This window comes from Schistosoma haematobium, chromosome ZW (assembly GCF_000699445.3).
Source record: "Schistosoma haematobium chromosome ZW, whole genome shotgun sequence".
In the NCBI taxonomy this organism is placed as follows: Eukaryota; Metazoa; Platyhelminthes; class Trematoda; order Strigeidida; family Schistosomatidae; genus Schistosoma; species Schistosoma haematobium.
The window spans coordinates 65,017,844-65,042,973 of record NC_067195.1 but is presented as its reverse complement, the minus strand read 5'-3'; the positions used below and the strand labels follow the sequence as shown (position 1 = coordinate 65,042,973).

General features: G+C 33.6%; 1 protein-coding gene across 1 annotated transcript in view; it reads right to left on the bottom strand.

Moving 5' to 3' along the window:
• The window catches only part of PKAC3 (protein kinase A catalytic subunit), a 49,804-nt gene extending 31,032 nt beyond the window's left edge, over positions 1–18,772 (bottom strand). The window contains exons 1-2 of the mRNA XM_012941812.3: positions 18,522–18,772; positions 4,935–5,103 (exon numbers count right to left, since the gene is read on the bottom strand). Of these exons, the coding sequence (XP_012797266.3) occupies positions 4,935–5,103; positions 18,522–18,687 (335 nt within the window). The 5' untranslated portion in view covers positions 18,688–18,772. The remainder of the gene's footprint in view (positions 1–4,934; positions 5,104–18,521) is intronic.
• Positions 18,773–25,130: the final 6,358 nt, after the last annotated feature.

The window sequence follows — 25,130 nt, the reverse complement described above, 5'->3', positions numbered from 1 at the left end:
TATGTCAGTATAGGGGTTGTAGATATTATTAAGCTTTTTATTGAGATCATGAACCTATTAATGTTAGACCACCGTTGGAAACTTGGAAGCACTGAACGGCCGTTTCGTCCTATCGTGGGACTCCTCAGCAATGCCAATCCACGATCCCGCTCGCGGGATTCGAACCTAGGGCCTTCAGTTTCGCGCGCGAACGCTTAACCTACTGGACCACTGAGCCGGCACTCAATGATGTTAATGTCTACTCTCAACCAACTCACGAAATTGCGCGACAGTCTTCCATTGTACTGAGGTAGATACCTGTCTCTACTCGACACGGGTTAGCTCCACCGGTCACGGCTTCTCACTAAAACTCCGAGAATCCCATCACGAAGCTAGCTAGTGGGTTCAAAGCTCGCGAGCGGGATCGTGGTTGTGCACTGCTAAGGAGTCCCACAATAAGACAAAACGGCCTTTCAGTTCTTCCAGGTTTTCAATGGTGGTCTAACATAAATCGGTCCATGATCCTAATCAAAAACATCTATATATTCGATATTTTCAACTAGTTTTAACAAAGTTATCGTACGACAATGGTAACCTAAATTTACTTCTGATTACATAATCTAAATGTAAATTCACTACTCTATTTCAATAGATTTCGAAATTATAAACAATAGTTTTCATCGATATACAACCAATAAATTAGTCTTTTTTCTTTTTTTTTTCAAGACATTGTTAGTATAAAATTAATCTAGTGACTTTCAGTTGTAAAATACAGTCACTCATATTGCAAATGAATTTAATAAGAGATATGTAAAAATTGATAAAATCAAAAGAAAATAACCAAAATAGCTCGAGATTTTCAAAGTAAGAAGAAATTAAGTTATTTATTGAAACTACATATATATGCTTTACCACTTTGAGAGAAATATATAAAATATTATAGCTCTAGGAAATTGTGTACATAATTCGACAATGCAATGAGATAAGGAAGACTATCAGAATTATGTGATATATTTGCACAATACATTTGAACTATCCGATCATACATATACTTGTTAAGATATTATATATGAAAAATAAAAGGTTAACTAGATAAAATGAAAGGTAAATAAAAATAATCAAAAAAATACACAAAAACAATGTGAAAACCACTGTGTATAATAAAATTTCCACTAAAATAAGGACTTGTCAGATTACAGTTTTAGTATGTATATACTTTATTTTTTTATACTTAAATGGTGTCTTAATCCTGAACCTTTATGAATTGTTTAGGTCCATGAATAAGATGGTGGTTGGAGGTAGTCAACAGGAAACCCTGGACCGAGTTCCGTGCTACTTGGCACTCGTCAGCAAGGTGTACCTGTAATCTCACCCAGCTTCACAGTCAGAGGTGTTACCACTGAGCTATCCGGGCTGCAACCTACCTCCTGTAGGACTGAAATGTAGTTACAATTTATTGATCACTGGGTGTTGATCAATTTCATGTATGTCAATTTCTTAGTGAGGATCGAATGCTATCGACCAAGTTGTAATGTGGCCACTAGTCTAGGTGACTCAACATTGCGTGCACTATATTGAGATAAGATGGTGGTTGGAGGTAATCATGAATAGTTTACTGAAACAATTAGATATGTTTTCGTGTATACATGGAGAAATATTTACCAGGTCATCAATGTTTGGTCATTAATATCAGTCAACAATTTGTTCACCAAAAAACATTATTTCAGATATTAAGATTTCTACTTTGGAAAATACATTGTTTTATCAAAATAAGAATTAAAATGTGAGCCTTTTTTATTCAAGTAAAGTCCAAGGATTAGTAATAGTATCAAATAATTTATTTTATCATATTTACATCATTTTCTGATTAGTTTTATGAAATGAACCTATCAACATAGATTATTTCATCGGATAAACTAGTTAAAAACATTGGATTCTAGTTTTCTTTATCTTAGATGTTAACGAATCATATTGTTGTTAAGTGTCAAGGTCAAATCTATCAGTAAACTAAATATTTTTTTTCTAAATTGCTTTAGATCAATATTCACTATCTGAATGATACTTGATATCTCGTTTTAAGTTTTATTCCTAATGACCTGAAAAATATTCTTTTATTAGAAATTGTGAATAAACTTTCATAGTTTTTCTTTTAAAATAATAAACTATGTAATCTATGGATAAATCAGAATAATATTGATTTCATGAGTATAAACCATTTCACTCATTAGTAACGTTCGAAGAAGAAATTGGATCGTCTAAATTTTTACATCTATATAAGGAAAAAGGTGATGAGTAATTTATTACATAGAAAGTTATGACCATTTTTATTCGGTTGAGGATTTTTTTATCCGCCTCAGTAATTGTAACACTTTGTACTAAAGTATTTTCTTAGTTTTAAATTCAAAAATTTGAGTTGTCGTTGAGTGTATAAAGCTAATCAGAAAGAATGCTTAGTTGGAGATTTCATGAATTGAAGAAATTCGTAAGAAAGAAAAGGAAACTCAAGGTAATTCAATGGTATAAACATGACTCCCTTGTGATTATAAGTGAAAATCATCACTGAACATCTATGGTGGCTATTATTTTATTAAAACAATAAACTGAAAACAATAATTATATTCCAGAGGTTACATTATGCAATGACATACCAACGTCTACAGCTAACTAATTGTTTAAGACTAATTATTGTCAAATATGGTACTAGACTTCTTATCTTGATATCGTATTATAATTTCAACTAAGGTTTAGATAATGTAATGTTAACTGATTTGGGTTGACCTATATACGTACAGAACAAATTACCCCATTGTAGTGTTGAATAAATACACGTTAGTGTCTAAAATGGGTATATATACCTTACCTGAGATATCAAGTGTTTTAACAAAAATATTCTTTGTGATGAAGGTGTTGGCTGTTGACTTTAACATAAATATAATTACTAAAATCATTTTACATGATTTTCAACTGATAACCTGTAATAAAACCTCTCTTTCATGATTTTTTAAATAATATCAGACATTAGTTCGTTAATTCGTTAATTTCTAATTCACATAATGCTTGTAATGCAATCAACTTTCTAATCTGTGTATCAAGTAGATGATCAATTTAATAAGTTTCGAATGTTTATTGTTTTGATGAGCAAATAAACTTCATTTAAAGTCAATTTGACCACGATTAATGTCGTAACTGACTGGGAAACTATATCTGTTCAATAAGAAATGCATTTAACAAAAATGGCTTTTGTGTACATTGTTTATGCTCCATTATCTCGTTGCGTTACTTTGTCAAATTTCTTATCGTCTAATCAAAATGTGAAACCTGTGATGGATGCCACTAATGAAATGAATAGTTTTACATTAACTAAAAATATCAACCATTATGTTTTAAACAAAACGGTTATTTCTAAGCCACAATTGCATACATGTTACTTTCTTTTTATTAATTATTTAGTCGGAGTTTTCTAGTTTACTCATTTTTCTCTTCTTATGGAATAATGAGGCAAAAATTAATGAGATTACCCTTTTAAAACAATATAAACTACAAAATGGATTGCTTATAAACATCTTGGAAATTTTAACTTAATTTTCATAATAAACAAGGAATGATTCAAAAGAGAAACTAACACATGATTGTAAACTTAATAAACAATACAAAAAGTTAATGTAATGCCTGAAACTAGAAAGAACACATTAAAACAAAATTCAACCATTAATAATAAGCTTTTTCATTGGAAATATCAAGCTACTTATGCTTTCAAAATACTTAACATCTAATTCACCTGTAGTATTGCATTTGATATTTTATTACTTGACAATGTTTGTGCAATTTTGTTTTACTTATCTATTTAGGTAATATTTTAGATATGGAAGAGATTGTGCTTTTTAAAAAAACTTGTTCGGTTTTAAATATCTCCTGAAAAAGATATGCTTCTAATGCATGTTATTAATGTTTGCCAAGATTTTATTTTATGTGGATCGAGTGATCTCATTGTGAAAACAAAGTTTAGTTTACTTTGATTTTGAATAGACAGATGACCTATCTACTTAAGTGATTAAAGTAGTACCAAGTTTCGTCTGGGAGGAAAAGAAAACATGAAATATCACAAAGTTCTGATAATCTCCGTCTTCTAATTACATTATCGAAATTTATAAAATGGACTAATTGTTTTAAACATGAATTACTTATTACCAGAAATTCATAATCAGCGAAACGTTTTTTCTGGTTGGGAATACTCCACTCGTTTCACCTTTAGTGAATAAATTTACGCTGATCCAGGCACAACAAAAACAATGCTTCATTGTCAATTGTTGTGACATGATAAGAGGTTATTTAGGAATTGTTTTAACTCTTTTTAAATTATTCTAGATGTTTTACATACAAATATTTATTCTGGATATCTAAGACAATTAGCGACGATAATTATTAGTAAATAAAGAAGGTTGAAATAAATAACTCGAGGGATCATATAATTCTAAGTGTTCAACTACCATATATATAGCATGCAAACTAAATATACATAGAAAAACAGGTAAACAGTGTAATTCTACTACTATGGGAATGAAATCAAAGCAAATAATTCTTGTGTTCTATGAGTCGACCTAGTTTAATTACTAGCATTTCATCTGTGATAATGAAGTTAAGAAACACATTTTTTCATATGCCTTTTACAACCAATTTATCTATATGATAAAACTATTCGGCATCAAGAGTTCGTTGAAATGTCTGGGAATTCGGTAAAATATTTATTGTACATCAGTTATCGATTGAATTCTGATTATCCTTGATAAAAAAATACCTTTCGAAACCTATCAGTATTACTTCTTGCATAGGTTCCTTTATATTCATTCTACCAGTTTACATAATGAGCTATATATATAGCACAACAGAAATCTATCGTTTTCACGATATACCGAATAGCTATCAAACAACGAGTAAATAGAGTTTTAAAAACTTACAGTTTTACAATAAAAGGATGATTTAATTGCATTAGTATTAACTTTTCGTTCTTGACATGTTCTACCTGTTTCAGTCGTACCAATTCCTCGATTATCAACACTTTCAATGCATAGTATTGTTGTGAACATTTATCATGAACCACAATTACACGACCAAAGGTTCCTGTGCCTATAAAAGATATAAAAAAGTTCAAATTCATCTCTAGATCCTTCTGACGTGATAAGTTGACGTTTGCATTAATGAATTAGGTTTATATGTATCGTATATGTCGACTTTACCATTTTGGCTTCCAGTGAGTCTTAACACAATGAACTCTTTTAAATAATTAAGCTTAGTTTATTGTTTAAAGATTCATGCTGAAAACAACCCCGATTAATAACTGGTAATTTTACAGATATTTTTAACTGGGAACACTACGTTATTTAGCCATTTGTCTCACTCAGTTCATTTACATATCTTTTTTATTTCAGCAGTAAATTTGTCAATATAATGGCAGATGAACAAAGAGTCATGTAGATAAGCTAACTCGAGAGTGAATACACTAAGTGTTTCAATAACCAGCTACTTTAAACACTACATTCCATTCTACAGCATTCAGCAATACCATCTTGAATGTAAACTGTTGCATGTATTTTATCTTGAATGCCAGTAGGCCTTGTTTTACGACTGTTTCTATCACTGACAAGTACGAACGCCAGGAAGATTAATGTTTAAAAACAATCGTGATATTTTTTCTGTATGTTATAAAAAAATGGTCCCTTGTATGCATTCCAATGATCAGATATTTTCATTCCACGTAACCCTTTCTCTTTCTAGTTATAAACATTTCAGAAAAGTTATGGTACCAAAAAACGATAGATCTTAAGTATCATTTAGTGACAAATGTATGAACAAGGTCATGAAAATCCATAAGTCATTATTTATTCAATTTAGTATAAATATGATTTTTTTTCTATGAATCAATCACATTAATCAGAGATTTATAGATGTTACTGAAAAAACGACTATTTATGTTACACAGATAAGAACAGTATAGTGTGATCGCTTTAAGATCTTAATAGTGAAATATCTGAAATGAAAAATACGATTAGTGTAATTTAAATTAGAACCAGTTATATATATATATATATATATATATATATATATATATATATAACAATAGTATCATAAATTGATGATAATGAAAACCTAAGCTATTTTCAGGACATTTTTAAAAGTTTTTCTTCAAACCCTATAATTAATAGATTGTAAATTCACTTCCTGGAAAAGTTAGTAATGGTTAATACAGAAACATCTTAAAAAGTATCAGTGACGTTTTAATGGATCCCATGTGAACTAAAAATACTGTCCGATTATTTAATATTATCTTGAGATTTAATTTTGCATCTGCTGTGTTACCGACTAACTAATATCTTTAGAGGAAATATTGAGTTACTTCATTAAAATGAATCAAAACCAGTTATAATAATTTTATGCTAAATTGTAAAACCCATTATGTAATTAATATAGAACCATGATGGAAGAATACTTATTCGATTAACATATATTTCTAATGGATATTTAAAACAATATAAATTCTAATATTTATTGTGGTATCAAGGGTAATAAACTTCAAAATTATTTGTTCTCAATGGTAAATTTGAAGAGAATCACACCGGTCTATTAAGAATAATGTAAAATTGAACAAAGTTACAATCATTGTGTATTAGCCTCATTTACTATCCCAAAGCTTAAATGATAGAATAATGACAATACATCAAAAAGTTTGTACACGATATACAACATAATGTAGTCATTAAACAATTTGATTTAATGACCGTTGTGTTTGTATTACACTATGTTATGCACTTTTCCTTTATATAAAAACAGTAAGTCGGATTAGTTCAGCGGTTTACAAATATGAACGTTATCTTCCATTAACTTGAATTATAATTTACTTTAAGACAGAATCAATAAATGTATACAAGTCTACATGTAGCTGAGTAGATAACGCGATAGCGTTTGAAGCGAATGGTACTGGGTTCGAGTCCCAGAGTGAACATCAACTCTGAGATGCAGGCACATCCAGCTGACGAGCCCCAAATAAGACGAAACGCGCGTCCTAGATTCCACTGCTAGCCACTATCCATCATTGCTTACAATATAGCTTGTGAATTAAGGTAATATCGAGGCATACGCACAGTGTGCACATATGTCAATAACAGACTGATCAATTGCAGTCTTAAACCTCAATAGGAAGATACAAGCCAAACAATACCAAGTGAATATATGTAGTAGAGTTAAGCAACTTTTAATTCCCAATGAATAATTTTTAATATGTGTAAAACACTATCTTTTAGATGTTATTTAAACGAAATATTCTTTGATAAACTCCTTACGATAATGATAATTGAAATATCAAACGATCATAAAATAACAAACTTCATTAAAGACTATTTATAACTTTGAACTTCATATTATTCTAATTGTAGTCCTTTCAATTATTCAATTTACATACATCGTATTAATATAGTTACTTTAGAAACTTTTGAAATGTGATTAATAAACTATCAAAATTTCGTTTTTTCACATTTGTGAAAATACTTGAAATCTGATTTATTTACATAAAACAAAATAGTTCTCAGTTTTTCTTTTATTTTCTATGGTAACATAACTATTATTGTACTACATCACATTGATTTTTTTTAATTTACGTTTATTTATATCACCATATGATTGTTCTTCTCTTTAATAGTTCATTATTATATATTTATGGGTAATTAGGTTTGAAATATGTTGTTCATAGCTAACATTAACTTTCATTTATTTCATTATTTAACCATTTGTAATTTTTTCATTACCTCATTAACCGATAACAATTGCTATATCATTTACATTTAAAAAAACATTTTATTTAGTTTTATCAATTTTATTTAGATCTTTACTACTGATATATCTTGTTGTTGTTTGAATGCTACATGTTATGTCTGATCGTCGCTGATTGTTGTATTGGAAACTCTTATCACTTATAGTTGAAACATGGGACCTATACAACTATACCATGATAACAAGCGTTCTTATTAATAACTCCCAAAAACAAGAACAAAACAAACAAACAAAAAGAAAGTTTTGAAAGAGGAAGAATGAATTTGTAAAATCTTAGCGAAAGAATTTGAAGTAAATCCAACGTTTTGCCTGGCAATCTGCTTCAAGCTTTTTCAAATTCTTTCGCTGAGATTTTAACAAATACATTCTTCCTCTTTAATGACTCACATTAACTTGGCGCCCAAATATTGTGAAACTATTCGTTCAAATTTAGACGAGAGTTCTTATTTAAAAAGAAAGTTCATTTCTATAAATATGTTAAACATCAGTCGTTTTTTTAATAATTTTAATTTTGAATGATTACATAATGTAAACAATTAATAAGATCTTGGTAAAATATAATGGATTCATGTCTATTTTATTGTTATTTTTATTACACTTATCAAGTTCAATTGTTCAATCGTTTTACTATTTTTTTAATTTTTAATGAATGTTTACAAAATACTATTTATAATAGGTTCAATGGAAACTTCTTTGAAAAAATAATAATAACATAATTTAAGAAAACAGAAAAGTGATTTATTGATTTTTGATAGTTGATTGATTACAGGTATATTTCCAATATCATACTTTAAAATAATCGATCATTTTTTCTTCAAGTATAATCTGATATTTAAAATTGAAAGATTTTTTATATTTGATTACTTATTCAATTAGTCAGTTACTCAATGTTTGATAGATATAAACTATTGACCATTCATCAAAATATTTTATTAATTCCTTCCTTTTTTTTGTTTTATATATTATGCAACGTAGCAACTATTTGATTTTTCAATAAGTAGTTTGATTATTATTAATAGTCCTCTTGCTTTCAATTACTGTATGTTAATTTATGATCGATATGTCATTATATAATTATAAAGTATTGTATCTACTCGATGAATATTATTTCAATTATATGTTTAGCAATAGAGGATGATGGATGTTCATCCTCTGCTCTTATTGGGTCACCTGATTGTATTTGACCAAATGTCACTTTGTAGATATGTATTTATGGTGTTTATTCACAGAACTTCATAGGGTTTCATTTAAAGGGAATTATTAGAGAGTTAAACTGATTTAATGACATCTTATCATAACAAAATAAAAAGTCTATTTCATAAATTAAAGATTTTGTTTTAAATCATAAGAAATGCATGATAGTTTTTTTTATTAAGTGAACTATATCAAACTTCATTTAAACATTTATTTTAACCTATTGGGCTTCATAATGAAGCATCACTTGACATTTAAATAATTTGTGCTTCAATTGTTTTTTTTTTAAAGTAAATGGATGAATTATTTGTTGAATGAAGGAAATAGATGTATCTATATACACTTTCATATTGTTAGATCAAAGCATGAGATTATTATAATATCTAGTGTTACTTAAATCACATTTGTATTTATTCACAACATTTTAGGTATCTAAGTTAAAATATTATTTAATTAAAACCACGTGTTGTACAAATGAAATGAACTTTATAAGTGAAGATTCTATTTTCTTTTAAACACATCATATTACATTTCATTGTAGAATACTATTGAAGTTCAGTGATAGTGAAACTAATCAAATGAATTCCATTATTGTTTACAAATTTTAACATTCGTAATATTCAACTGAGTAACAATAACTGCTTCTTTTATTCAGTAGTAAATTTTCATAGCTTTGTAAAGATCAACAACGAATGCAACTCTGAAAAATCGTTATTTTTGCATTTTATAGTATAACAGAATCAGTAATTTAGACAATCAAATGGAATACTACTACAAAAAAGAATCATGAGTCTCTGAATGTCCCCGTTGTGAAGAATAATGTAATCTAAATTCTTTTAAAATCTATATTGTTCTCAAATCTTATTATACTCATACGCACGATTTACGTGAATAAACATACTTAATAACAGAAGAATTCAGAAGAAAGTTTTGGAACACGATTTGATGTTCAGTGATATTTCAATTTTTGAGAAAAGACTAACTTATGCTTACATTAAGAGAAGTAATTGATGGGTAGATCTGAAAATAAATAAGTTCCAATAATAAATTATATGAAATAACCTGAATGTTCATTAGTTTCCTTAGAGTTACAGATGAATTTTATTAATGAATTCGAAAACATACAAATTTAAAATTATAATCTCCCTATTACTCGTTTCCATCTTTGAAAAATTTGGCACATTACTTCATGATTTGGCTGATTCACTAAGATTGCTAATTAAGTTGTCTGGAATATAGTCACTTGAGAGAATGACTTTTATTTACAAAGATGATTTGGGATGCAAAATGGCAGCTCTTAATCCTAAAGTAAAATAAATTTACTTGCATACTTAAAGATGGTTTTATGCCACTAACATCATGGACACAGAGAATATTAAGGAAACTGTGATCGATTGACTGAATGACAACGAAACATGACAAGTAATTTGATGTTTAAGTCAATGAATTAACATTTATCCCAACACTAAACTGATAATCTGAAGTGCGTTTCTTGTAAAATTGTTAAAGAATGGTACCTTGGATATATTATTACACACATCAATTAATTAGAAACAAGTTGACACGTAGAGAAAACATGATTCATAGTATATTTGGAAATTTTTTTAAACAGTTAAATTCTTTCTCCTTGAAAATTGTTATTGGCTAGGGAAGTATAGGTTATTGACTCCTAAACAACAATTTCCCATGACCATGTCAGTTTGAACTCAAGATCTTTGGGTCCATTAGTGAGTTTGTTATCTTCTTAGTAGTTATTACAAATTTTACAGATCGTATGCTTGGGAATTGCATTCCATCTAAATATCCTTATTCCTTTTTGGTGACATATTTAATGATAGTTAACTAATTTATATTTTTTTATATAGAAAAAATAGGCTTTGATAAATGTGACCATATCAATGACATAAAAAATATTTGCAGTGATTATGTGTACAAAAATTTTATTTCCCTCGTACACTACATCAATTTTTATGTTTATTTTCTAATTGTAACGGAATCGATGTAAAGTGCAAAGTTAAAGAAACCACTTACTATAAATATTTATTGTTAACATAATTAGATTTTACATGTATGTAATCATTAGGTATAAGTGAGTAAACGACAAAAGTACTCACTGTTTGTTTAGTGTTAATTTTATATTTTTACCCTCAACAGTTCACGAAATTCACCCAAAGAATCAGTTGTTCAGTTTGTCTAATCTATAAAACATTTATAGGACTGATTACATTCTAACGCGATATATTTTAGCCTGAAACTATGAGTTAAATATGATGAAATTAAATATCTCCTAACATGTAACAACCTACACATACTAATAAACTTTCTGAGAAATGACTTCTCTAAAACTGTTTCCTGAATAAAAGAGGTTTGTATTATGATGGTAAATATTTACTTTTAAGTATGCAAATATTTTATTGATTGTAACACTGTCTTCACCAGTTTGCTTTTTAAATAAATATTCGTGGTAACTTTTAAACACTATTATCTATATAGTATCATGAACAGCTATTATGAAGGTGACAGTACAGGATGACTTTGAAATATATATGAGCTGGTAAATTTAATTAGCTGTAAAATTATTAACTTCACTTTCAGATGTGAATTAATTATTCTAGTATTTATTATGTTATTCGCTCCTCAATAATAAATGAAAACAAAGGACGGGGTATTTCGAACTTTGGTTTTTTTCCCATGTCTTTAGAGGGGAGATATCTCAAAACATTTATTATCACTCACAATAGGCAGGGTAAACCTTATGGTCACCTTTCACTCGTTCTTTGGTAAAATTAGATAATTTCTGAAGGAAATATGATCTGTTGATCAATTCTTTAGCGTGAGCTTTTCTTTAATAATTCAATGGTCAGCTGCAAGATTCACAACCTTTAGTAAACTGTTACTATCTTAAGTCACTGAATTTTTCTATAATTTTTTCATGTTGATAAACAAATTCTTGATTTTGTCCTAGCTCTAAAGCTGTGAGCCAAACTATTCCAACCGTATTACGTTTGTGATTGACACAAGTAGAAGTATTTGAGTGTGTTTTATCATGGTGGGCTTTTGGCTTATTAATTACAGTAACAAAATACACACAATGGAATTAGCCATAATAAAATATCGATCAGTTTCACTTTTTTAAACCTTGGACGTTGAGTTATATTCATCTGTTCTGAGAAATTATATTTAGTTAATGCTATTGATCCTTATAATTATCTTTGTATTGAGATCATAAGACATATCTTTCAGAGTAAAACAAATATATTTCACAGCCATGTTTTCTAATTAACATTCACAACTAACAATAAAAGACTTAATAATCAGTTGAAATAGGCGTGTAACATGCCTACTGAAGATATTGTATATCTTCTTTGTGAGCTGCAAAACTTGACGATATATCCCGTACTAGCAAATGTGGGGTTTTACAAAATGTCTTAACATAGTAAATAAATAAATGCATTATTGTAATCCTTCCTCACCATAACATTTTTGGTCGTAATTAACTAGACTTTATTCATGCAATTAATGCAGAAGTAAACTGAATGGTCTGGAATATATAATGTTGAACATCTAAATCTCATCAACTTGATGTCCACAGTTGATCAAGTGTGTAAAAGGGAAATTCCTCTTCTCACTTATCCCCTTTTAGTTCAGCCATGATAGGCAGTTCTCAGTAAATCAGCTCTCTAGTTATGCCTCTTGTACTAATCTGTCTGTTTTCCCGCTTCAATAGAGCTAAATTCATTTAATTCGCTACTTAAGACGTCTACTTACAACCTTTATTTTTAATATTAATCAAAAGCAGACCATATTTGTTAGAATCGACTCAATTATTGTTGAATGTTAAACAATTTGATAATTTTTATTTTATCATAATCATCAATAAAGACCTTAATGCTACGTATTTTCCCGAAGCTATCGAACTTATTGACCTGATGACGATATTCAACTGGATAGGGAAATTATAGCTCAATAAAAACTAATTAACAGACCCACATTCTTTGCTTCCAACGTTTTATTGTGACTAACCTTTTGAAATGTTTTTTCGCTGCATAGATATTGTGATTAAACATGGGTATTTGTTATTAATAAAGTTGTCTGACCTAACAATAGGTAAATGAAAGGTCATAATTTGTATATAAGTCAGTCTTAGTTCCGAGTATTAATCATCACGCATAAACATATAACAGTAGAATTTTAACCACTTAAGATAACAGACTACTTCCATGCGTAACCGCAGCTTTGATGTAACAAAAATGGAACCGACCAGTATAAGTTGAAATTAAATAAAATTGAGGCTAAATGGATTACCAAGTTCTACCAAACAGTATGTCATAACTAATCCATCAACAGTGAAAAAGCTGATTAGCATGAGTGAACTATTCACTGGGTAGTCTTAAATATGCAGAGTCACTGAATTCTTTGTTCCAAACACATACTTAAGGATATATTTTACACGTACTAACCATATTTTTAAGTAATACATACGAATTCAGAAGTCCGTGCCTTGGTGAACCTTTACAAACTAGAGAAGAAAACGTAATACCATCTAGTCATCAACTTATATATATAATGATAGTGCGATTAAACGGTCGAACTCAGAGAGCACAACATATCCAAAACACCAGGTTATTTGTATATATCATCGTCAAGTGGCACAAGTGGAACACATCATACCCTGACTTCATACCTCAAGGTTCAGAAATCTAGCAACAGTTTTGGCAGTCATTTGGTAACAGAAATTGAGTCACTTTATCCAAAACTTCATTTTTTCATACCATTTGGCGAAGATACGGGTTCATAGTTGAGAATTTATGAACTTGTGATCAATTTTAAAATCATCGTAACAACTAATAAAACAATCCGCTTCCACAGTTTGACATTCAATAAGCCAGTCTCTCTGAACTTATAAAATATATGCCTGGGGCGTGGGCAACCCGCATGATTAAATATTTTGAAATGTGATAACTTTCTGAGATTAAGCTGAGTAGTGTCAAAATTAATAATTAGAAAATAATATCTGAATGGTTATAGCCGCGACAAAAAGTGAAACAAACTACATAGTCACAGCAAATATTCACTGAGAATTTTGCTTATCAAAATTTACACCACCTTCGTAAAAAAGCTGGTGAAAATACATCGCTCCGTCAAGATTAAAATTTTATTGACATGATAGATACTTGCTTTTAACTTCAAACTTTTGATTTCATTTAAAACCACTGTTATAAACAACTCTCCCGGCTCCAAAAAAATAAACTTTCGCTTCATATTTCAACTGGGTAACTATAATGTTATTTCTTATTTGTTCATAACTCCGCCTGTAGCTCTTCTAGAGTTACTGCCGGTCCCAAGCCCGGGTAAAGGAGGAGGGTTGGGCATGGGGTTAGCGTCCCCATCCCGTAGAAAACTAACTCGCTAAAAAAACGCTTACCAGAAAAATAATTCAAACCATTTTAACTCTGCCCTGAGAGTTAGAAGGTCTTCATTTAGAAGAATTATGACGCTTCATGGTGAAAGCCGAATTCCTTCGGAAGCCACGAGGCCGATGCCCCTTCTAACAACCAGAGCAAAAATTTTTATAGGTACATGGAACGTTAGAACAATGTGGGAAACCGGGAAGACCAGCCAAATAGCAACGGAAATGAGGAGATACAACTTGGCAGTACTGGGAATCAGCGAAACCCACTGGACTCAAGCTGGACAGAAAAGGCTAGCTACGGGAGAGATGCTGCTATACTCCGGTCACGAAGAGGAAAATGCTCCACACACACAGGGAGTTGCTCTAATGCTGTCCAAAGTAGCACGAAATGCACTTGTAGGATGGGAATCCCACGGATCCAGAATCATCAAAGCATCATTCAAAACAAAGAAGGAGGGGATCTTAATGAATATTATCCAATGTTATGCACCCACCAATGATAGCAACGACGACATTAAAGATCAATTCTACGAGCGGCTGCAGTCAATCATAGAGAAATGCTCAAGAAAGGACCTCACCATTCTGATGGGAGATCTAAATGCCAAGGTCGGAATAGACAACACTGGATATGAAGATATTATGGGACGACATGGACTGGGAGAGAGGAACGAAAATGGAGAAAGATTTGCAAATTTGTGTGCATTCAACAAATTAGTCATAGGAGGCACAATATTTCCACACAAACGTATACACAAGGCTACATGGATCTCACCGGACCACACTACAGAGAACCAAATAGACCATATTTGCATCAAAAAAATTCCGAAGGACAATGGAAGATGTGAGAACCAGGAGAGGAGCTGACGTAGCTTCAGATCACCACCTAGTTGTAGCCAATTTAAAACTGAAGCTAAAAAAGAACTGGACAAGTGGACAAACAGCAATACAAAGGTTCAATACAGCCTTCCTTCGAGATCCTGACAAACTCAATGAATTCAAGATAGCTCTCAACAACAGATTCCAAGCCTTTCAAGATCTACTGAAGGAAGAAGAAACCACCATGGAGGACAACTGGAAAGGCATCAAAGAAACATTGACTTCAACGTGTCAAGAGGTTCTGGGCCTAAAGAAACACCATCATAAGGAATGGATCTCTATAGAAACACTGGACAAGATCAAAGAAAGGAAGAACAAGAAGACAGCAATTAACAACAGCCGAACACGAGCAGAGAAAGTCCAAGCACAAGCTGAATACATAGAAGCAAACAAGCAAGTGAAGAGGAGCATTAGAGCCGACAGGAAGAAATACGTGGAAGAATTAGCAACGACGGCAGAAAAAGCTGCTAGAGAAGGAAATATGAAACAGCTCTACGATACAACGAAGAAACTATCAGGGAAATACAGTAAACCAGAGAGGCCGGCCAAAGACAAAGAAGGCAAGCCAATCACTGAAATTCAACAACAGCGAAACAGATGGGTAGAATACTTCGAGGAACTCCTGAATAGGCCGGCTCCAATGAATCCACCGAACATCGAAGCAGCACACACAGATCTTCCTATAGATGTCAACCCACCAACGACGGAAGAAATTACAATGGCCGTCAGACAAATCAAGAACGGGAAAGCAGCAGGACCCGACAACATACCAGCTGAAGCACTGAAATCAGACGTCGAAGTAACCACAAGCATGCTTTACCCTCTATTCAAAAAGATTTGGGAGGAGGAACAAGTGCCGATGGACTGGAAAGAAGGACACCTCATCAAGATTCCAAAGAAAGGAGATCTGAGCAAATGTGAAAACTACAGAGGCATTACACTACTGTCAATACCAGGGAAAGTCTTCAACAGGGTGTTGCTGAACCGGATGAAGGATGCAGTAGATGCCCAACTTCGAGATCAACAAGCTGGATTCCGAAAGGATCGGTCGTGCACAGACCAAATTGCAACACTACGGATCATCGTCGAACAATCAGTTGAGTGGAACTCGTCACTATACATCAACTTCATTGATTATGAAAAGGCATTCGACAGTGTAGATAGGAGGACATTATGGAAACTTCTTCGACACTACGGAGTTCCTGAGAAGATTGTCAATATTATCCGGAACTCATACGACGGACTACAGTGCAAAGTAGTGCATGGAGGACAGCTGACAGATGCATTCCAAGTAAGGACCGGAGTCAGACAAGGCTGTTTACTCTCTCCCTTCCTCTTTCTTCTGGTGGTCGACTGGATTATGAAGACCTCGACATCTGAAGGAAAACACGGAATACAATGGACAGCTCAGAACCAATTAGACGATCTGGACTTCGCAGATGACCTAGCCCTCCTATCACGTACACGTGAACAGATTCAGATAAAGACAGCCAATGTAGCAGCAGTCTCTGCATCAGTAGGCCTCAGCATACACAAAGGGAAAACCAAGGTCCTCAAATTCAAAGCGGAGAACAGCAATCCAATCACCCTTGATGGCGAAACTCTGGAAGATGTAGAATCCTTCACATATCTGGGAAGCATCGTCGATAGACATGGAGGTTCAGATGCAGACGTAAAGGCGAGGATTGGCAAAGCAAGGGTCGCATTCCTACAATTGAAGAACATATGGAACTCAAAACAACTTTCAACCAATATCAAAGTGAGAATCTTCAATACGAACGTCAAGGCAATTCTACTGTATGGAGCTGAAACTTGGAGAACTACAACAACCACCATCAAGAAGGTACAAGTATTTATAAATAGCTGTCTACGCAAGATACTCAACATCCATTGGCCGGATACCATCAGCAATAGCCTTGTGTGGGAGAGAACAAACCAACTTCCAGCTGAAGAGGAAATTAGGAAAAGACGATGGAAATGGATAGGACATACATTACGCAAATCGTCAAACTGCATCACGAGGCAAGCTCTAACTTGGAATCCTGAAGGGAAGCGGAAAAGAGGAAGGCCAAAGAACACATTACGTCGGATAATAGAAGCAGATATGAAAAGGATGAATTACAACTGGAAGGAGCTGGAAAGGATTGCCCAGGACAGGGTTGGATGGAGAATGCTGGTGAGCGACCTATGCTCCTTCACGAGGAGTAACAGGTGTAAGTAAGTAAGTAAAAAAGTTATTTGTTCATATTTTCCCCATCATCTGTCTTAAAACACTAAGACCTCGATAATCCTGGAGAACACTGTTGAATTTCAACATTATCTTAAGCCTAAAACCTTGTTTTTTATAACCAGTATTCACGTAAACCAAAATGACATAAGTATGAACACTTGGACAACTGATGGGGGATTACTGATGTGTGGAACATATATTACGCTTATCTAATTTTAACTTAGTGATGGCAACACCTTACTGTAATAGGGGCGAGACTATAATTTATGGAATAACCAATCAGATATAAAATAATGAGTCTCGATTTTTGGCGCGAAATTCATCCATACATTTGGCTAAAGAGTTTTGGCACTATACCTGATGTTAGTTCGTGATGGAAACCATAAATCTAATTTTTAACCTTAACCATCAACTGTCAATGAGAATTCTAACTGTACAGTACAAATCGTCAACCAAGAAAATATGTGGAAACATTTTCTGTGGTGAAAAGCTGTACGCTGATAAATTCGCCTTTAAATCGTATATCGGTGAGAATTTTACCCATCACTTTGAAGGGAAACTCGATTTCTAACTCAAGTTGAATAGTACTGAGGCTGATTTATCTGCGTGTCTTTATCTGTCCACTCGCACTGAGTACCAAATCTACTGTTCGCAAGGAATAAGTACGTACGTACCTATAAGGAAGAAAAATATCATAAGACACGATCTTTCTTCAGTCCTTAATAATAAGGGTAGTAGATCGGTGAACTTATGATAAACCTTGCGTCTTGATTTACAGTAAAGATATTTTGGCCAAAAATGGTTTGATGTAGCCGAGTTGAAGGCATCACGCAAAACGGCCTTAACTCCGCTTTGTTGTCAGGTGAGGGAAATAAAAAATTATTCTTAAATTTAGAAAAACTTGGGAACCGTATATATAGTTTCAAACGTTGTATAAAAATATTGCAACTTCCAAGTTTAATGGAGACAAAAAATTCCAAAAAACTAAATAAAAACAATATATCTTACCGACGGTGCGTAGTAATTCAACTTTTCTCAAGTCGAACTTCTTTTTATCAAAAGGAATACTTTTAACATCCTGATTTGTTTTGGAATCTACATTATTTTGGTTGTTTTTATTGTTTTTATATAAAAAAAGCATTCTTCGAACTCTGGACGCCATAAAGTGCATCATCAACTGTTTTCCTTAATACTGAAAAAGTGTTGTTTGGACAATAAGCCATCAATCGAAAACTAAGTCCTTATTTTGAAAAAGTGCGTGACCGTGAACGTAGACGAAAAATAATGCGCAAAAACTAAGCCAAAAAATTATAAACTCTTAATAATCTCCGCCTCAGTATTAAACCTTTACATCATTTATCAAACTGGATTGGAGTTGTTTTAGTAAGGAGGTTGCTCTCAAACTACTTACATGACAACGAATTCTAGCTAAGGTATCTATCAACAAAAATTGTTCCTACCCGATTACGATGACCAGCAAACAGCCTAGAACGACGTAGGTCAAGTTGCTGCACCTGTAGGATTAACAGAACGTCACTGGATCTCAGCCAAATCATGCGGCAGTTTGGTCACAGAACATCAAACAGTTCAGCGATCCTCGTCAAGGTCAAAGACGACTGACGAGCATCAGTCAATTCCACGTTATGAACTGGTCCATGCGGTGGTGGCTACGTTTTGTTTTCTGTACCTACTCTTACTAACATATTTGTGTGATAACGTAGTTTGTGTTGTACAGTCACCAAAGTAGCTATAGTACCTGAATACAATGAAATGGTAATCCACTTAAGTACTAACCGTGAGGCGTGACTTCGACGTTAACTTGTCAGCCAAACCATTTCCATCTATCTAGAGCAAGCCCTCAATCATTCGACGAGCATCACAGACGTTTGTGGTCTATATACTTCTTCATTAAGTTTTAGTCAATTTACACATGTATTCTAACAGCGTGAATAAGCTAAACATACAGATGGTTGTCTAACATCCGACATTCCTTTTAGGGATATTAAACTGGTGGTGTGAGGAAAATTTCACATTTCTTACTCTTATTATTATGACTATATTCCATACGCTAGATCATAATCACAGTGTAGACACAGACAACATAAATTATTGCTAGTGAAGAGAGATTTGTCAACCAACTGGGTGAGGGAGCATGTCCTTAAAAAGAAATCCTACAATTTCTTTTATATATGAAAAGAGAATGAGTAAATGGCTACTGCTAGGATCCACTTATAGACTGTTATTATATATATTCTTATTGTATAACCATGAAATAACTGTATCATATGCACATTCTTATTCCCTTTATTATAAGCTCTTTGGCTTAGAACTCAACACAGCGAAATGCGTCTGACTATTTGCTGGAGATACATCTGTCAGAAAAGTCTAACATTTGACGAGAACGTCCAGCCCACACTCACGTCAATAAGTGAACTCGAGGTACATTACTCCCACAGTCAAAAGTTCTCTGAACATATCTCCACTAGAGCATCTAAAGTGCTGAAATGGCTAGGCCTCATTCTTTGTAACTTCTTTCAAAATGGATCTAAAATCATCCTTTACAAGATACATATAATAGCAATCGTTGAATCCTGTTCTTTCCAATTTCTCAACTGACGCCAATCGGACGTACTTAAAGTGAAAGGAATCCAACCGGATTTCACTCGCAAAAAGCTTTAAACTGGTTTGCCCAATGACCACCGTTACTTCAAGCTTCTTAAAAATCTTAATTATTCCAAATGAATTAGAGTTCTTACCCAAGGCGCACAGATATACGACCCCTGAGATAACTTATCTACAGTTAAAGTCCAAAAATATAGACCAAAAACTCTAGAAAACTTCCTCCTCATCAAGTTCACATTATTATGGAACTGTCTTTCTTTGGTTATACGCATGTTAGATGGATTATGTACGTTTATAAGACTGGACCCTACTCATACATCATAGACCTTCTACATACCTAAAACATATAAGACTCTAAGATCAATTTCCTTCGCTTTTCTTCTTTGGGATTGTACTAGAAAAAATGAATTGTATGACGAAGCATGACTCATAGATATTTCGTGCCTCACTGTACCAATGTTCATGCTTTCTAATGAAAAATATATATCCTTTCTTAATTTTTACTTGAAATAGACAGATGGCTCACTGGACCTACCGATAACGCTCAAATTCAGCCGATCCCAAAGTACACTCACTATTGTCGTAAAGAATTGTCATGATAAACGCACGATCTTCTGCTTACTACCACCGATCTGGCATCTATGGAGCTTTTCACAAATCAACTGGTTAGGGTAGCACAAAATACAATCAGCGCCAGGTTAATGGGTTTTTTCTTGTCTATTTTCCATCATATTTCTAATCACAAACTTCGCTTGAAGCACTTCTTGAGTTACCGCCAATCTAAAGCCCAGGTAAAGGAAAAGGGTTAGGCATGAGGTCATCACCTTCATCCCGTGGAAATCAACACTCATAAAAAACGCCAGGCCATTTAAACTCCGCCCTCTAAGTTGGAAGACCTTCATTCAGAAGAATTACGGTACATTGTGATGAAAGCCGAGATTATTTGGAAATTGCGAGACTGATCCTTATTTTGATATCCAGAGCAACAATTAACATAAATATATATAATATCTGTACAATGTGAGAAAAATGGAAGACAAGTCAAATAGCTGCAGAAATGAGAAAATACAACTCAGTGGTTCACATAATAAGTGAAACTAATTAGTCCCAAGCTGGATAGAAAAGATAAGCTTCGGAAGAGGTGCGGCTGAATTCTACTCACGAAAAAGAAAATGCTCCGTGAACTCATGAAGTTGCTTTGAAGCTATCCCAAGAAGCGTGTAACTCACTTATAGGATGAAAGTCTCATTGATCCAGAATCATCAAAACATACTTCAAAACAAAGGAGGGAATTACAATGAATATTATCCACCTCTATGCACCCAACAATGATAGCAACGATCACAATAAGGATCGATTTGCTGAGAGACTTCCATCAATCATAGTGAAGTGCCTAAGGAAAGATCTCACCATCCTGATGGGAGACCTAGACGCCAAAGTAGGAATGCAAAACACCGGATATGAATATGGCATGGGACGACATGGACTGAGAGAAAGGAACAACAATAGTGAAAGATTTGCGAATTTATATGCATTCGACAAATTGGTTATAGGTGGCACAAAATTCCTATATAAACACGTCAGATATTTACCTACACAGACACAATCAAATTTTTTAGTACATTTGTTAATTCTTCCTCACTGCTATCATATCTAACAGGAGTTTATTATCATTATTATTGTAATTACTGTCATCCTGAAAAATAAGTATATATATATGCAATTGTACAGTTTTGAAGATGAATTCGCCGAAAAGAGAACTATTCGCTGAAACAATCCTTCTTATATAATATTCAACATTCACCTTCATTTCTGTCAGTACCTCACAGTTACTTCATCAGACAAAACTCATTTACAAACTAACAAACTTACATTAAATTACTGATTAGAAAGTATATCAAAAGTCATTTGACTTGTCGACTAACAATACATTAAATAATTTACTATTATTCTCTTGTTTTCTATTTACATTAGAATATAATTACTTATAAAATGTAGAAGTAATCTATTCATACGCAGTAAGGAGATAGGCGAAATCTCCCAACGGAATTCGTTATTGCTGCAGAAGTGAGGAGATACAACCTGGAGGTTCTTGGAATCAGTGAAACACATTGGACGCAAGTTGGACAACGACTAGCTTCTGTTATACTCTGGCCATGAAGAAGAAAATGTCGCACATACACAAGGAGTTTTATTGATGCTAACCAAACAAGCACAAATAAGAACGACTAGTGAAAACAAGGAAAGCAAGATAGTCACCAACATTGAAGAATAGAGAAACAGGTGGGTAAAACACCCTAAAGAACTCTTGAATCAACCAGCTCCACGGACCCCCCAATCGACGTTGGCCCACCAACAATTGAAGAAATCATCATGGCAGTTGGATGATCTAGACTTTTCAGATGATTTGGCCCTCCTATCGCAAAAGCAAAAACAAAGACGACCAGTTTAGCGGCAGCCTCAGAAGCAGAAGGTCCCAACATACACAAAGGGAGAAGCAGGATTCTCCGATGCAACACAACATGCACCATTCCAATCACACTTGACGGAGAAGACTTGAAGGATGTAAAAAATTTTACATATTTGGGGAGCATCATTGATGGATACGGTGGATCTGATGCGGATATGAATGCGTGGATCGGCAAACCGAGAGCAGCATATTTACAACTGAGGAATATCTGAAACTCAAAGAAACTGTCAACCAACACCAAGGTCAGGATTTTCAATACAAATGTCAAGACAGTTCTACCGTATGGGGCAGAAAATTTGAGAACTACGAAAGCCATCATCCAAAAGATACAAGTGTTTATTGACAGCTGTCAACGCAAAATACTTCGGACCCATTTGCCAGACACTGTTAGCAACAATCAACTGTGGGAAAGAACAAGCCAGATCTCAGCAGAGGAAGAAATCGGGAAGAAGAGCTGGAAATGAATAAGACAATGAAGAAAGCACCTTACTGTGTCACAATGCAAGCTCTCACACGAAATCCTCAAGGCCAAAGAATAAGAAGATAAAAAAACACTAACACGAGGAATGGAGACAGATATGAGAAGAATGAACAACAACTGAATCGAACCAGAAAAGAAGGCCCAGGACAGAGTGGGATGGAGAATGCTGGTCGTCTGCCTATGCTTCATTGGGAGTAACAGGAGTAAATAAGTAAGTAATGAATGAATGAAAGCATGATTTGATTGAGGGTGAAGTACTAATGAAAATAAAATACACAGATGAAACTAATGAATTCTATTGAAAAATATTAAGTGTATTGAGTTGAGAGAAATATGATAGAATGTAATTTCCAAATGAATAAAGTGGAAAATGTTAGGTTAATCAAAACTGAAAGAAAACATAGAAATATTAAGATAATGAAATCAATCACATAACTGATAAATGTAAACTTTGTTTCGAAATACACAATAACCTCTATATTTCATATCATTTTATGCTTATTATATACATATATACTCATATACAAACCTTGTTCATGGCATCCATTATTTTAATATCAATACGACCATAATATTTTTGAAAATCAATCCGTCGAAATAAAATCTGTTCCTAAAACATGTGTTTGACAGGTAGATGATTTATAATTATTTATTATTTAATTTGACCACAAATTCTGGTGCAAAAAGGCATCAAGTTTATATGCGCCATATAATAATTGTGTGAATTTGAATAGATAAAGTGTAGAATGCGTATAAGAAAAAGAAGTACAAGGACGAACATTATTTAGTGTGAGAATGAAACAATAATAGTGGGAGAGTTAGTTCAGTTAGAAAAATACAACCAGAAAGAATTCTCCCTTTAAAGAGGTAACATCCGCTTTCTGTGAAGAAAGTAAAAGAACGTTATAGCGGAATCTCCACTGGCTTCTGTTCTGAACCATATCTGGTAACGTCTCTAGCCACTGTATTGTACCATCTCTCGGACCCCAACCAGGGAGTCGTGAAGGACCAACACAAGCCAGACCTTTGTAGCTTTCTTTCATACCACGACACAACGTCATACACAGACCACCTCTCCGCTATTTCCAACCAGTCCCAGAGTCGGCAAATAATGCACGACGTGGAATTCTCTTGGACGACATTTGTAGAACATGACCAAGCCATCGAAGTCGGCGTTTCAAGATGGTGACACCAATAGCATTATCGTCTCTGTGCCCGAACACACGATGCCGAACCTCTGTATTACTGACATGGTGTTGCCACTGAATGTCAGCAATCCTTCGGAGACAGCGATGATCGAACACAGAAAGTCGTCTAACGTCCTTAACTCGGAGAGGCCAGGTTTCACACGCATAGAGCAGAACTGCTCTCACCGACGCGTTGTAGATCCGACCTTTTACAGCCAGACTAACATCACGAAGGCGCCAAAGATGGCCCAGATTTGCATAAGCCGCTCTGGCTCTCACTATACCTGAATTGGTCTCATCACTCACGCCACCACCAGCACTTATGCAGCTACTTAGATACACGAACTTCTCGACTACGTCTATCTGCTCACCATCCAGCGTGAGTACAGAATTAGGATCCTGTCAGTCTTGCAGAAGTACTTTGCACTTCGAAGGTGCAAAATACATACCATACCTACGGACACTGATTGCCAACTGAATAAATGCAGATTGCATGCCTTGGGCATTATCGTACAGTAAGACAATATCATACGCATACTCAAGGTCGAAGTCTTTCTTCAGGCAACAGATCCACACTGCCATTACTTATATTCATCAAAGCTGTTTCCAGAATGTCATCGATGGCAAAGTTGAAGAGGAATGGTGAGATTGGGTAACCCTGTCTAACCCCACTGCTGAAGTGGTTGTATGCTCTCACCCTGCCTGAGGTGTTTGCATATAGGGTTTTTGATATGTCAATAAAGTTCGCAGGCGCATTCTTCCTCAATAGACGGACTCCGAGAACAGTCTTGTCCAACGAATCAAAAGCAGCAATGATGTCAAGAAACAATAGGATTGTTGGCCTTTGATAAATATGA